At 39.8% G+C, this 12,679-nt stretch overlaps 1 protein-coding gene across 1 annotated transcript; it reads right to left on the reverse strand.

Annotated features, from left to right (window-relative positions):
• Positions 1-290: 290 nt before the first annotated feature.
• LOC115153521 (inward rectifier potassium channel 2) lies at positions 291-8,353 on the reverse strand. Its single transcript, XM_029699037.1, has 2 exons — positions 8,189-8,353; positions 291-4,081 (listed from the first exon to the last, which is right to left on the reverse strand). The coding sequence occupies exon 2, from the start codon at positions 3,800-3,802 to the stop codon at positions 2,525-2,527; it is 1,278 nt and encodes a 425-aa protein (XP_029554897.1). The 5' UTR covers positions 3,803-4,081; positions 8,189-8,353; the 3' UTR covers positions 291-2,524.
• Positions 8,354-12,679: the final 4,326 nt, after the last annotated feature.

Raw genomic sequence — 12,679 nt, forward strand, 5'->3', positions numbered from 1 at the left:
GTTCTCATAAATATATCACAAACTTTGTCTGGTTTATTCAATGGCTTGTTGCCTTAGTACTAGACAGAAGATAAGGGGGGATTTTCACAACACCCTACAGTAACCCCAGAAGCCTGATGATAGATATTTAACGTATTATTTCCCTGATGGAAGATAATACTTTTGTTTTTATGTGACCTCAATTACGGATTTTTAGGTAACTTTAAATCATTGGTGGTTTACTGTGTTACTGTATGTCAATATCTTAAATTATTATGATCATTATTACAATGGCAATGAACACAACATCATTTGATCATTCATTGAGGTTTTATTGAAAAAAGTAACAATATAATAATAGCATGTACAATAATAATAATAACATTATTAATAATATAAAATCTGTACATTCCATTGTTTTGCAGTACAACTGGAAGACTCTGATACAAAATTACTGCAACAGGGAGGGAGGGGGGTCTATGTACAAGAAAAGGAACATTGTAGCCGAATGGCCTTCAGTCAAAGAAATAGGAGATAGATTTGCCATAATGCAAACTCTATAGGCTTTCAATACATCTTATTAATATGCCTGGGTTACAGTACTGTTGGCTTAGTTTAAACCATGTTTTCCAATCCAAGATTCCTAAGTAAAACAACAAACAACTTAAAATGAAAAATAAAATAATATTTGATATCAAGGCATGGTAATCCTTAGGCATACTCTGGATATAAGTACACGTTCATGAACAGCAAAGACATTGATAGGGTATGATAGAGGGGTAGATGCATTGTATTTTATAGTCTCCTTATTTAAAGAGACTTTAGGAGAAGATATTCTCTTTTTTTGATGGCAGAATTGTGAACGACTAAAGTACTAAGACGAAACTGATGTTTTGTTGTTTTGCATAAACATGTTTTTTACTGAAAAATAACTATTGTAACACTGTACTTGAGTTATTTTCAGAGCATGTGCTAACACCTAAAAAAAACCCAGTTAAAACATGTTGCTGATCTAGTCTAGTCTGGCTTATATCTTTGGCTTTGAATATGAAAATGACGGTAACACTTTACTGAAAGCCTCTCATCATAAGAGCCACATAACTTTGCGTATCATGACTGTATCACAGTGAGATTGATTAAGTCTTATGCTGAATGAGTTCTAATTAAGTGCTATGAACACTTCTAAAAGGAGTGTTTGAAAATAAATATTTCCTCTACATTTTTGTTTTACTTTCGAAAAATGCTCTACTTCTACCATTAACAAATGGATGAGACACACAACAATTATTATGATGATAATAATACTCTTTGGCTTCTTCTGTTATCAAACCCTACAAAATGCAACAACGTAGCAGCACTTTTTGAGAACATTTGTATGCTCATGCTAAATGTCAATACTAATAGCACCCTGCTCATTTCCTTCACACAAAACAGAAAACAGGCATGCTTCTATTGAATTGACCAGCATTGAACGGCCCTTACATGTACAGTATGTTATGTTGTATGTCTGTTATGAGACCAGCTCAAATAACAAAAGTACATACAGGTTCAAATATCTGCTTTGGATAAGTACTGTATTGAAGTAGTAGTTCATATAAAAAAGGTATCAAATTGATAATTTAGTTGTTTTTTTTTAAAGGATTTGTTCTGCTATTTTACAACAGCTGCATAGTATTTTCTCCAATAGGTTAAAGCTACATTGAGCTACATTTCCTTTGATGCAATTCACCAAAGCCTTCAAAGATCGCCCAGTTCACTGCAACATCAGGCTCTAGTCAAAGGCAAAATCAGTTGTGCATTCACTGGAAAATTGGTGATAAATTCCAATCTCATTATAAGGAAAAAGGGCTGAACTGCAGCTTAATTGTTTGGATAAACATTAAATAACTTTATAGTACTTTAGAGATGGTTGCCCATGATCAATTAAAAAGTGCAAATTAGCTAAATAAAAACGTATTTGGTTTTCACTCTGAAAGAGCAGAACTTTCAAAATGTCTCTCTTACTCTATGGGTGGACATATTTGTATGTTTTTTCCCAGTTCCTCTGAAACGAGAAAGTAGAAAACTTGCATATAGCAGCATTTTTCTTTTCAACTAAAGGGCAGTGAACAGAAATCAAAACTATAGTTCTTAAAACCATCTTGTTCATTATTCGCTGGACAGATACACAGAGACATGCCTGCTAATTTCAGGTCATTATAGCTAACATCCCTTCCAATGTTATATAGATGCATGTTCCTGTCTATCCATAGATGCTAAAGAGATGTATACTTTTCATTTTCTTGTGGGAACCATTGTTCAAGAACGTTTTCCTTCATCTATGCACATTTCATAGTGCTGTTTTTGTTGTAATATGCAATTACATTGTTTTAAGAAACTATTACATACAAGTCCCCGGCTACCCCGTTCCCACAGCAGTACCGTCGGCATGAATCTGTCCTTTACACAAGGCCCAGCTCAGCTCAATGTGCCTTTTAGAACAACAAGATGTGATTCTAGAATCAGAAACGTATTCTCCGTGAGGTGGTTTGAAGTCTCTGCACAGTTATATTTCAGATTCTCGCCTCAGGGGCCTGGGCTCTAGTGGCACAGTGGCCTGGTGATGCGCAGAGTCTGAGATATTGTCTGTGTGAGTTACGTCTGGGCCCACGCTACCCCCGTTCCCCTCGTCCGTCTCCTCTTTGTTAGCCAGCGCCACCTCGTTCTCGTAACAGAAGGAGTTGGAGCTGGACAGGATGTATTTTTTCTCTGCCAGGTCTCTGGCACTGCACAGCGGAGTGCTGGGCACCTCGTAAGTCTTATGAAAGCGAGAGTAGTCCACCTTGTAGTAGCTCTTCTCCTCGAAGAGCACCGGGTCAAAGCGGTGGCCCCAGAGGATCTCGCTGGCCAGGTAGGAGCTGCGGCACTGGGTGGTCATGGCCGTGGCCTCCACCATCCCTTCCAGGATCACCACAATCTCAAACTCGGATGTCTCCAGCTGTTGCTTGCTCATGTCATAGAATGGGCTGTCCTCGCTGATCTCGTGGACGATGGTGATGGGGGACACCAGGAAGATACGGTCGACTCCGCTGTCGAAGCCCACGTCGATGTCCACTTGGTCCAGAGGGATGAACTCCCCCTCAGCAGTGGTGCGCGACTTGAGGAGCTGTGCTCGAACGTGGGCCTCCACCAGGTGGCTTTTCCTCAGGTTCCCCACGCGCCACATTAGACACAGCTTGTTGTCCCTCATGGCCACTGTAGCGTTGTGGCTGAACACCAGCGTCTCGTTCCTCTTCTTGGGCTTGGCCATCTTGGCCATGACGGCGCCGATGATGAAGGCGTCGATGATGCAGCCCACAATACTCTGGAAGACCACCATGAAGACCGCCACAGGACACTCGTCGGTTACATAGCGGTAGCCATAGCCGATGGTCGTCTGGGTCTCGATGGAGAAGAGGAAGGCTGCGGTAAAACTACTAACGTTGGAGACGCACTTCTGGGTGTCGTTCTCCAGGTCCCCGTGGAAGATGGCGACCAGCCAGAAGACGCAGCCGAAGAACAGCCACGATAGGAGGAACGCCAGGCAGAAGATGACGAACATCCACCGCCAGCGGATGTCCACACAGGTCGTAAAGATGTCAGCGAGATAACGCTGGCCCTTCTCAGAGACATTGATGAACTGCACGTTGCAGTGACCGTCCTTCTTGACAAAGCGGCTCTGGGGCTGGTGCCTCGTGTGCACCTTGCCCTTGCCGTACCCGTTGGGCACTGCCACGGTGGCCAACTTCATGCTGTGCTCCTCGGTTGACACTATGCTGTAGCGGTTGGCTCGCACACTTCCCATCACCTCGTTCTGGTGGGAGGGCTGTGGCGCTGCTTCTGCTTTGGAAAACAGTCTGAGTTTTTGGAAAAAGCGTTGGAGAAACAGTTTTGAAACGCTAAGGGGGACCAACTCAAGCAGGAAATGGGGTGGTGAAGTGAGGCGGACAGGGGGACGGAGGGAGGAGGAGACAAAGCCTCTCTCTCTCTCGGTCCTCGACGGCCTCTGGTATCCGCAGGGCTGAGGATGATGAGTTGATCAGTGCTCTCTCATCGGGCGACCGGACCTCAGCAATGACGTATGCTGAGGGTAAAAGAGATAGAGAGAAAGGTGTTAGACTTACTGACGGTGTCAAAGAACGGACACAGAGGTAAAAATCTATTAGTAATGATACGAGTCATGATAAAAGCAATATGAACTCGATGTCCTTATTTAAAGGAAACAGCTTCCAATCTGAACTCAGTACATGAAAGAGTCACCAACTGTCATGGATTATTATATCATTATCCCATCGATTACCATGTAGTGTGTGCAGCCTGAGAATACCATAAAATACTGTATACCCAAGAGCAAGAACAAGCACGTCTCCTCAAGCCAACAATATTTCATTCAGTTATGACAAAATAACAACCGTATTCAACCCCGATGCTGGCTTTTCCACTCTCCACTGAGAGAGGTCACAGAGTAATAGGAGTAAGGTCCCACTGATGGTCATTCACAAAGCATATTTGTTTTTGTTGGCCACAGTGTCGACAAGATAATTTCTTGTTGGATTGTTGGTTACAGTGTTTCTACGGGATCCCATGGACGGGATTCTTTGGACTCTGTTTTTTCAAGTTCTTGACCTAACGTTACTGTTAACTGATGACTGATCATCGTCGGATGCACGTCACTTTCAAAATGTTATATTTACCAGCACATTTGTTGCAACATGGAGGGGGAAATAACAGTCTTGTTAAAGCAGAAAATGAATGATTGGTTTAATATTGCTTTACAAGCAGGCCCGTCACTTCCACTCTGTGAAGTAGGGTTGTCACGACAGTAGGGTTGTCACAATACCAGTATCGCGATACTATGATACCTAATTTTCCATGGATAAAACTATTTGGTCCTTTAAGAAAGCTACTGTAGGTAACATATTGTGTGCTATAGCTTGGAAAATAAACATGTGATTCTGGTTGACAACATAAGGCTTCTCGTTTCCATTATTAGAACATTTTCCTTAGGAAATGTTGTCCGCTTCATGTTTTGTTTCCTTGCCACGATACCTCTGAGTATCGCAATACTTTTATTGTGACAACCCTACCGTGAAGACGGCCACACTAGCCTGTTTGTCACATTGCACGGTGCATGCACCACTCCTCCTGCCTCATTGCCCACTGGTGCATTCTTAATGTCCATTTTCACATACCTTGCTAATCACAACCATACCCATTAAAACCAGTAGATGTTGTTAGCACTGACTTCATCCGCGTATTCCAATGGAAAACTCCCGACGGCTCATGAAGCCGGAAGTATTTGAATTTGAAGCTCGCCATATGGCTGAATGGGGCTGAGTGGCACCAACAAAAACAAAAAAAATTGCTAAGGATCGTTTTCATCATGCCTGAGAGTCAACTCAACGCTGCTAGATGACGTCGGCGTCAATAACGGAAGCCCCATAGACATTGGTTAGCTCCTCCATCTCCACTTGACAGGCTCGTTGAATCTGCGCTCCCATCGGGAAAGCACATCACAACCCCTTAGGTGCACGTGCAAAGAGTGTGCATGAGGGCACCATTCTCCTCGTAGCCTGCCAGCCTGTGATTGGTCTGTGCCAGCATGTGGTCCTGTGTGACAACAAGTGTTGTCAGAATGGATCACCATTTAATTAAATATCTTGATTTGTAGCAAACGTTTTAATAATTAACGGTGTGGATTGAACTTGATCATAATAAACAAATTTTACAGGCCAAAACGGCCGTCAACATTTTTATTGTTTGACCGTTTTGGCTATCGTAATTTACAAAGGCTTTCTAGGGCAGACCAGGGCTTTTGGCACCGTGTTTTGGTGCTTGGTGTTTTCAGGTAGTAATGATGCGTTTTTAAATGGGGTGTCAGTGATACAGAAATACCATTTATTCCATTTGCTGTGTGACTTGACTACACAAATGTTTGTGGAGACTTTCCCGTTGAGTGGGGAAATGTGAACATGAAAGTGTACACAGTATCCATCTTTCTCTGGCTCATGAGTGCATTTGAGGGCATCAACGTAACTTGTTGACTCACAGAGTCCTCTGGGACTTCATCTTCTCTCAGCAGCAAAATGGCTGTCCTGTGAGGGCTCTAACTCTGGCACTATTGTAACACCACTCATTAAAAGAGAGCCCTGCCTGTGTCTGCTCTGTTATACATGTCCTAGCCATGGTTGCAACGGACATTGTGAACACTTTTGTTTTGTTTGGTTGGGGTTTTTCCATTTACAAGAAATGTATTGAATTTAGTAAAGACTTTTGGGAGATTTGATGATATGAGAGTCAATGATGAAAAGGGACATGAGTGCATCAGGAAAATATATATTTTCTTTGTGTTCCCTTGCATGCAATACTTAAATCCCCAAATATAATTACTTTTACTCAGAGTAAACACATCAGAGATGTGTAGCTATGATTAGACTGCAGTCTCTCTTTAGTTCATTTACAAACATTTCTGTAGTGTGTAGACTGACTTCAGATATTTATTTGAATGTTTCTAAGTAAGTTTAAAGATGTAATCCGCGCTAGGGGAAACAGCACCACTGTCCGCCCCATGGCTGTTATTGTTTTTGTTGACGAAGCAGAGGTGGGGAGCGTTGTGCATCAAGGAGAAAAAAAATTGCAGTACATATGCTGCTGTTCTATAACGCTTGCAATGATTGTTCGAGGGAAAAAAAACATTGTTCATTGTTTGCAGTAACCCCTTTGTTGTTGTTATATCACAAACGGACATGGACGTTTCACTATTAAGGATTCGATCTTTAAAGTGTGATATCTGCAGTATCAGCTCCTAGAATTAGTCCTAAAATCTCTTATTAAATTGGATCTCAAATAGCATGTTGGTGATGAGTGGAATTAAGAGCACTCCTGTCATCAAACGTGGGCATTATTTGGGGAAGTTTGCATTGTTGGCAGTAATCAGTAATAAGACATGCAAAGTCAGTCAGCATTACAACCTCTCCTCAATGAATATCAATTAGGATGATTGTCTGGTTTACACAGTACTTGATTAATAGGAAGTTTAGTGTCGAAATTGAATAGATAAGGCTGTTTTGTTTCCTTTGTTAATTTAGATTTTGTGGTTTGAGAAGATCCTACATTTTGTGTTGCTTTTAGGAAGATCAATAGATACTAAACAGCGATATTCCTATATGTTTCTATGGGACCATGATAACAGAATAGAAAAGTATAACTGTCTATTATTCTATTATTACAGACCCTTTTTGATCAGTGGGATAATTATGCTCTGTGGAAAATTGAATCACAGTACTCATGGACTGGCCTAATCTGAGATATGTATATATAGTGCCAACATTCACTGGAAACAATGTCATGGTTTAAGTTTTTCTGCAGAAACAGAATTGACAGAATTTACGGTAACCCTGACCTACTGCCAGCGCACAGTTGTTCACGAGTGCATAGGGATGGTCTTGCAATTGTTACAGTGCTACTATACCTCTGCAGCCACACACACAAAAAACACTTATTTTACAATGTTTAATTTACGACTAACATTTTAACATACAATAAAATATGTCTCCACAGCCAGGCTCCAAGCTGCACTCAAAATAAGGCAAATGCCATCTACAAATACGAACAGGTGCGGCCTAAAAAAAATGGGAACCAACTGTGTCTTTCAAACATTCAATTCAGACAAGTTATAACTGTAGGCCTGCAAGCATATATGTTTACATGGATAATATAGGGCCTATGACTTACAATGATTGCATGGCAAATGTAAAATGTTTGTTTTGTATATATTTGCAAGAAGTGTAGCCTATTGCATCATACATGTATGAATCAGCCCACGCATAAACATGACATGTTTATCGCATTTAACGTATTATGCTGGGTTTAAATAGTTTGATCAAATGATTTAAATTCATAAACAATGATGAATAGCAGTTATATTCTCTGCAAGCCATCAGCCACAGTAGGTATGACTTTGTCGTGTAAATCGCCCGTATCCCTACTCTCCTGCGCCGCGCATCCATTGAAGTGCCACTGTTCCACGCTTTTCAAATAGGCCTAGAGATCAAATAAAATAAAACGGAGTCTATTGAGTTGGCTAATAGTTATGTAATAGACTCCAGTATTCTTCCATGTCAAACATTCAGCATCATCAACTTCCCCAAAAGTTTGATACGAATTGCTAGAAAGAGGTTTTTAAACCTACCAGTTTCTCATTTGTAGACCGGATCAACGGACAGTTTAAATTATATTCCAGAAGTTATGTTCTCTGGTATCCACACTTTTCAAACCGTTTGTTTCTGTTTTTAAGTAGTTGCCTTGTTATGATGACAGCGTTAACCGACAGTCCCTCATGTCACTAAAATGACTGGTCTTGATAATGTGGTTCGCAAATAGTTCGCCAGAGCAATTTAAATAGCGTATACCGGCATGCTCCGCCTTCTGGTCCATACCCAGCCAATAGTATTACAGAGACGAAAACGCGCTCATATTGTCGGTTGATACATTTACACTGCTGTTTGAAACGTGTGAGAAATTCCATAGACTACAGACTGAAAGTGGTGTTTGGGGAGACATGTCAGGGGTTTGGATAAGGACGGTCGTGCTTAATTAATATTGATGATCGATTATTCATTTTAGGGTTGCCGGGGATGGTGGGTTCATTTTAGGCAGAACACAGGAACATATTTTCACCCAAAAGGTATCTTTTTATAGTCTAAACCCCTCCGCCGGGACAACTTATAAAACTCTCCTAAATGTTCTACAATGTTCAGGCAATAATGTTAGGCTACAGTCAAAGAATAAAGAGAAATTAAAAGAATGAATCAAACTTTTTATGCACTGTTGGCTTCAAAAGTGCCCATTACCTATACACAAGTTGAAACAGTTTATCTATTTGCCTGCTGCTTCACATTATCCCATCTGAAGACATTCCCCTAAATTTGCCCCTCTCAATAAAATATACTTAAATATACATTATTCTCGATCTGTTTATCTAGGATATGTCCATGGTATCTAGAGCCTATGGTAAAATGCAAATGTATTTAGTAGGAAAAAGTTGTTCTAACTTCCAATGTTATATTTGGGTTATCTTCCTCCACTATAAAAGTTCTGAGGATGTTTATGCCTCAAAAGTTTCATTTTAGGTCAAGATCTGTCTGTCTTGCTCCACAGCTGTTTCAGTTGGATGCCATGAGAGCAGGATGCTTACTAATGATAAGCTCTGACCCATATCCTACCTCCTTTTCTGCACATACTGAACTGTTTATTTGTGCTATATGTCAGTGGCTCTATTAATAGCAGGTCATATATTTAGCTACCCGAACTTGCTGTGTGAGTTCTGAGTTGGCCATCGGCACTCAGCGTATGTTTGCTTTTCATGCACAATTTACAACTACAGGAGTCAGAAAAATAGTCATGCAGCTCGGGGCCACAAGGTGGAGAGCACGAGACTGATATTGGAACATGATTGGTCCCCACATGAGCTCTCCTGTGACGCTGTGGGGAGGAAGTATGAGTGAGAAACATGGAGAGATGTCCATCAACTTGCATTCACTCTATATTGACATGGTGCCGTATCTGTGTCCATGTTTGTGCCTTATGACCTCTCATATGATTGTCCTATGACTTAAAGAAGATATTGGGTAAGTAGGCCTATCAATCTCAATGTTCAGCTTGCTGAATATGAGCAATCATGACAGTGTAGTTACAGTAACTGCTTTAGATGTTACACCACATGTTTTGTATATCTTGGGCAATATTATAGTTTTGTTGCTAGATTTATTATCCTCTAAAAAAATATTATACTACCTTAATGACATTATGGCTTTAAACATTCCTGTAAAATCAAAGCAACTGAAAGGCACATACAGAGACAGTGTGATCTGCTTCCTTCACATCAAAGTTCCCTTGTCATTCCTCGCCTTTGTTCTTACAGACATGGACCAGATTCATCAGATGCCAGGTTCTGCACTGCCACCAATGACACGGAGGTGGGTACTGTACATGCCAGGTATTGTGCTTCAGGGTATTGGGCTGCAGTGTGGGTCCAGTGGAAAGAAGCATGCCAGACTAACACCACAGTGACCACAATATGTCTCTAAATAGAAATGTACCCATTCAATTCCAAGTTAAATAATACTGATGATATTTCAGTAACGTATTAAGAGACAAGGTAACATGAGTCATGACTATTACTACTTTCTGCATATTCAAGGAAATACATTTAGTCACTCATGATACACTGATGATTGATTTGTCAATGATGAAACTACCAACAACAAAACACCCTCACCTTCAGTGCATCTACATCTAGTAAAAATTAATCTAGTAAAAATCTAGTAAAAATTAAAATAGAGAGTGTTCAATTTAACAATGTTCCAGAGTCTATACAGGTCCACAATTTCCAGTGTTAAATTACCACACGGCTTAGTGTAAAGCCTTATTTATTTGTAATTGTTAATTTTACCTTTATTTAACTAGGCAAGTTATTTAAGAACAAATTCTTATTTTCAATGACGGCCTAGGAACAGTGGGTTAACTGCCTTGTTCAGGGGCAGAACGACAGATTTTTACCTTGTTAGCTCAGGGATTCAATCTTGCAACCTTTTGGTTACTAGTCGAAAGCTCTAACCACTAGGCTACCTGCCGCCCATATATTTGCATATATTCCAGTGTGCCTTTTGAGTGAAATGTAGAGTTTACCATCCATTTCTATATTTGTTAGTGACAGAGACATGGTTGTTGCATTCATTCATTTTTAGTCCTGTGGCTTTCACCAAGTGACATCCTAAGCAAATAAGTTATCATTCAAATACATTTTTTAAGACAATACATATTTCATAGAGCCTTATTTGGAGAGCCTAGTTTTACCCTAATACAGTGGCCTGAAACTCATGGTTTACAGTCCACATCAGGCCTACATGTCACCTTATGCTGGCGTACAAATTTCAAGCCAGCCAGAGTGGGGATATCCCATTTTTATTCACCTGCAACCCGCATTCAGAATGACTGCCAGGGTTGAGAAGACTGAGCTACAGTATGAGACTACCTAAAGCATCTAAACTGGAACAACCATTTCAGTAACATGTGTAATAAATCTAAGTTACAGATTGAATTAGTTTTAAAAAATGTATGTTATTTATATTTGAGTAGTATAAGATAAATTAATCAATCAATGTACATGCACAAACATAGATATTGAAACAAACAATTCTAAAAATCAACCTGCAATAGGGCATGATGGTAAATATTATAATGATGGATGTGGTTTTGGTTCAACTCTGGTTATTAACACAAACACTGGGATTATTTTACACCACTGAGTTTTATTTGAACTCTTACGGAGTTAATTTAATTCCTGAATCAACACTAGAAATGTTACATTGAAAAATCAACACTAATTAACACTGGCCAATTTGCTGTGCAGTGAATCATTTTAATGATCAGTTTATAAAAGCAACATATGTAAATGTGTATTGAACACAACGTGTGTGCAAAAGTATCATGTTTTAAACGAACCACACAACAAGCAAAACACTTCATTCTACTGTGCTCAACATTTCTGTAATGTGTTGGTACATCATTGTGTTCAACATACTCACATACAGTGCCGTCAGAAAGTATTCACACCCCTTGACTTGTTCCACATTTTCTGTTACAGTCTGAATTTAAAATGGATTAAATTGAGATTTTGTGTCACTACACACAATACCCCATAAAGTCAAAGTGGAATTATGTTTTTAGACATTTTTACAAATTAATAAAAAATTAAAAGCTGAAATGTCTTGAGTCCAAAAGTATTCAACCCCTTTGTTGCAGCAAGCCTAACTAAGTTCAGGAGTAAAAAAGTTCCTTAACAAGTCACATAATATGTTGCATGGACTCACTCTGTGTGCAATAATAGTGTCTAACATGATTTCTGAATGACCACCTCAAAGACCAGGAAGGTTTTCAAATGCCTCGCAAATAAGGGCATCTATTGGTAGATGGGTAAAAATACAAAAAGCAGACATTGAATATCCCTTTGAGCATGGTGAAGTTATTAATTACACTTTGGATGATATATCAATACACCCGGTCACTACAAAGATACAACGTCCTTCCTAACTCAGTTGCCAGAGAGGAAGGAAACCGCTCAGGGATTTCACCATGAGGCCAATGCTGACTTTAAAACAGATTTAAATGGCTGTGATAGGAGAAAACTGAGGATGGATCAACAACATTGTAGTTACTGCACAATACTAATCTAAATGACAGTGTGAAAAGAAGAAAGCCTGTACAGAATACAACAATTTCAAATCATACATACTGTTTGCAATAAGGCACTAAAGTTGTAAAAAATGTGGCAAAGAAATTTACTTTATGTCCTGAATATAAAGCATTATGTTTCAACAAATCCAACACAACACATCACTGAGTACCACTCTTCATATTTTCAAGCTTGTTGGTGGTTGCATCATGTTATGGGTATGCTTGTCATCGGCAAGGACTAGGGAGTTTTTTAGGATAAAAATTAACGGAATAGAGCTAAGCACCAGCAAAATCCTAGAGGAAAACCTGGTTCAGTCTGCTTTCCAGCAGACACTGGGGGACAAATTCACCTTTCAGCAGGACAATAACCTAAAACACAGCCAAATATACACTGGAGTTGCTTACCAAGACAACAATGAATGTTCCTGTTTAGCAAAGTTACAGT

The sequence above is a fragment of the Salmo trutta genome, chromosome 18 (assembly GCF_901001165.1).
Source record: "Salmo trutta chromosome 18, fSalTru1.1, whole genome shotgun sequence".
Lineage (NCBI taxonomy): Eukaryota > Metazoa > Chordata > Actinopteri > Salmoniformes > Salmonidae > Salmo > Salmo trutta.

Excerpts from the sequence above, each read along its gene's own strand:
- LOC115153521 (XM_029699037.1), bottom strand. The coding sequence starts at position 3,802 with ATGGGAAGTGTGCGAGCCAACCGCTACAGCATAGTGTCAACCGAGGAG.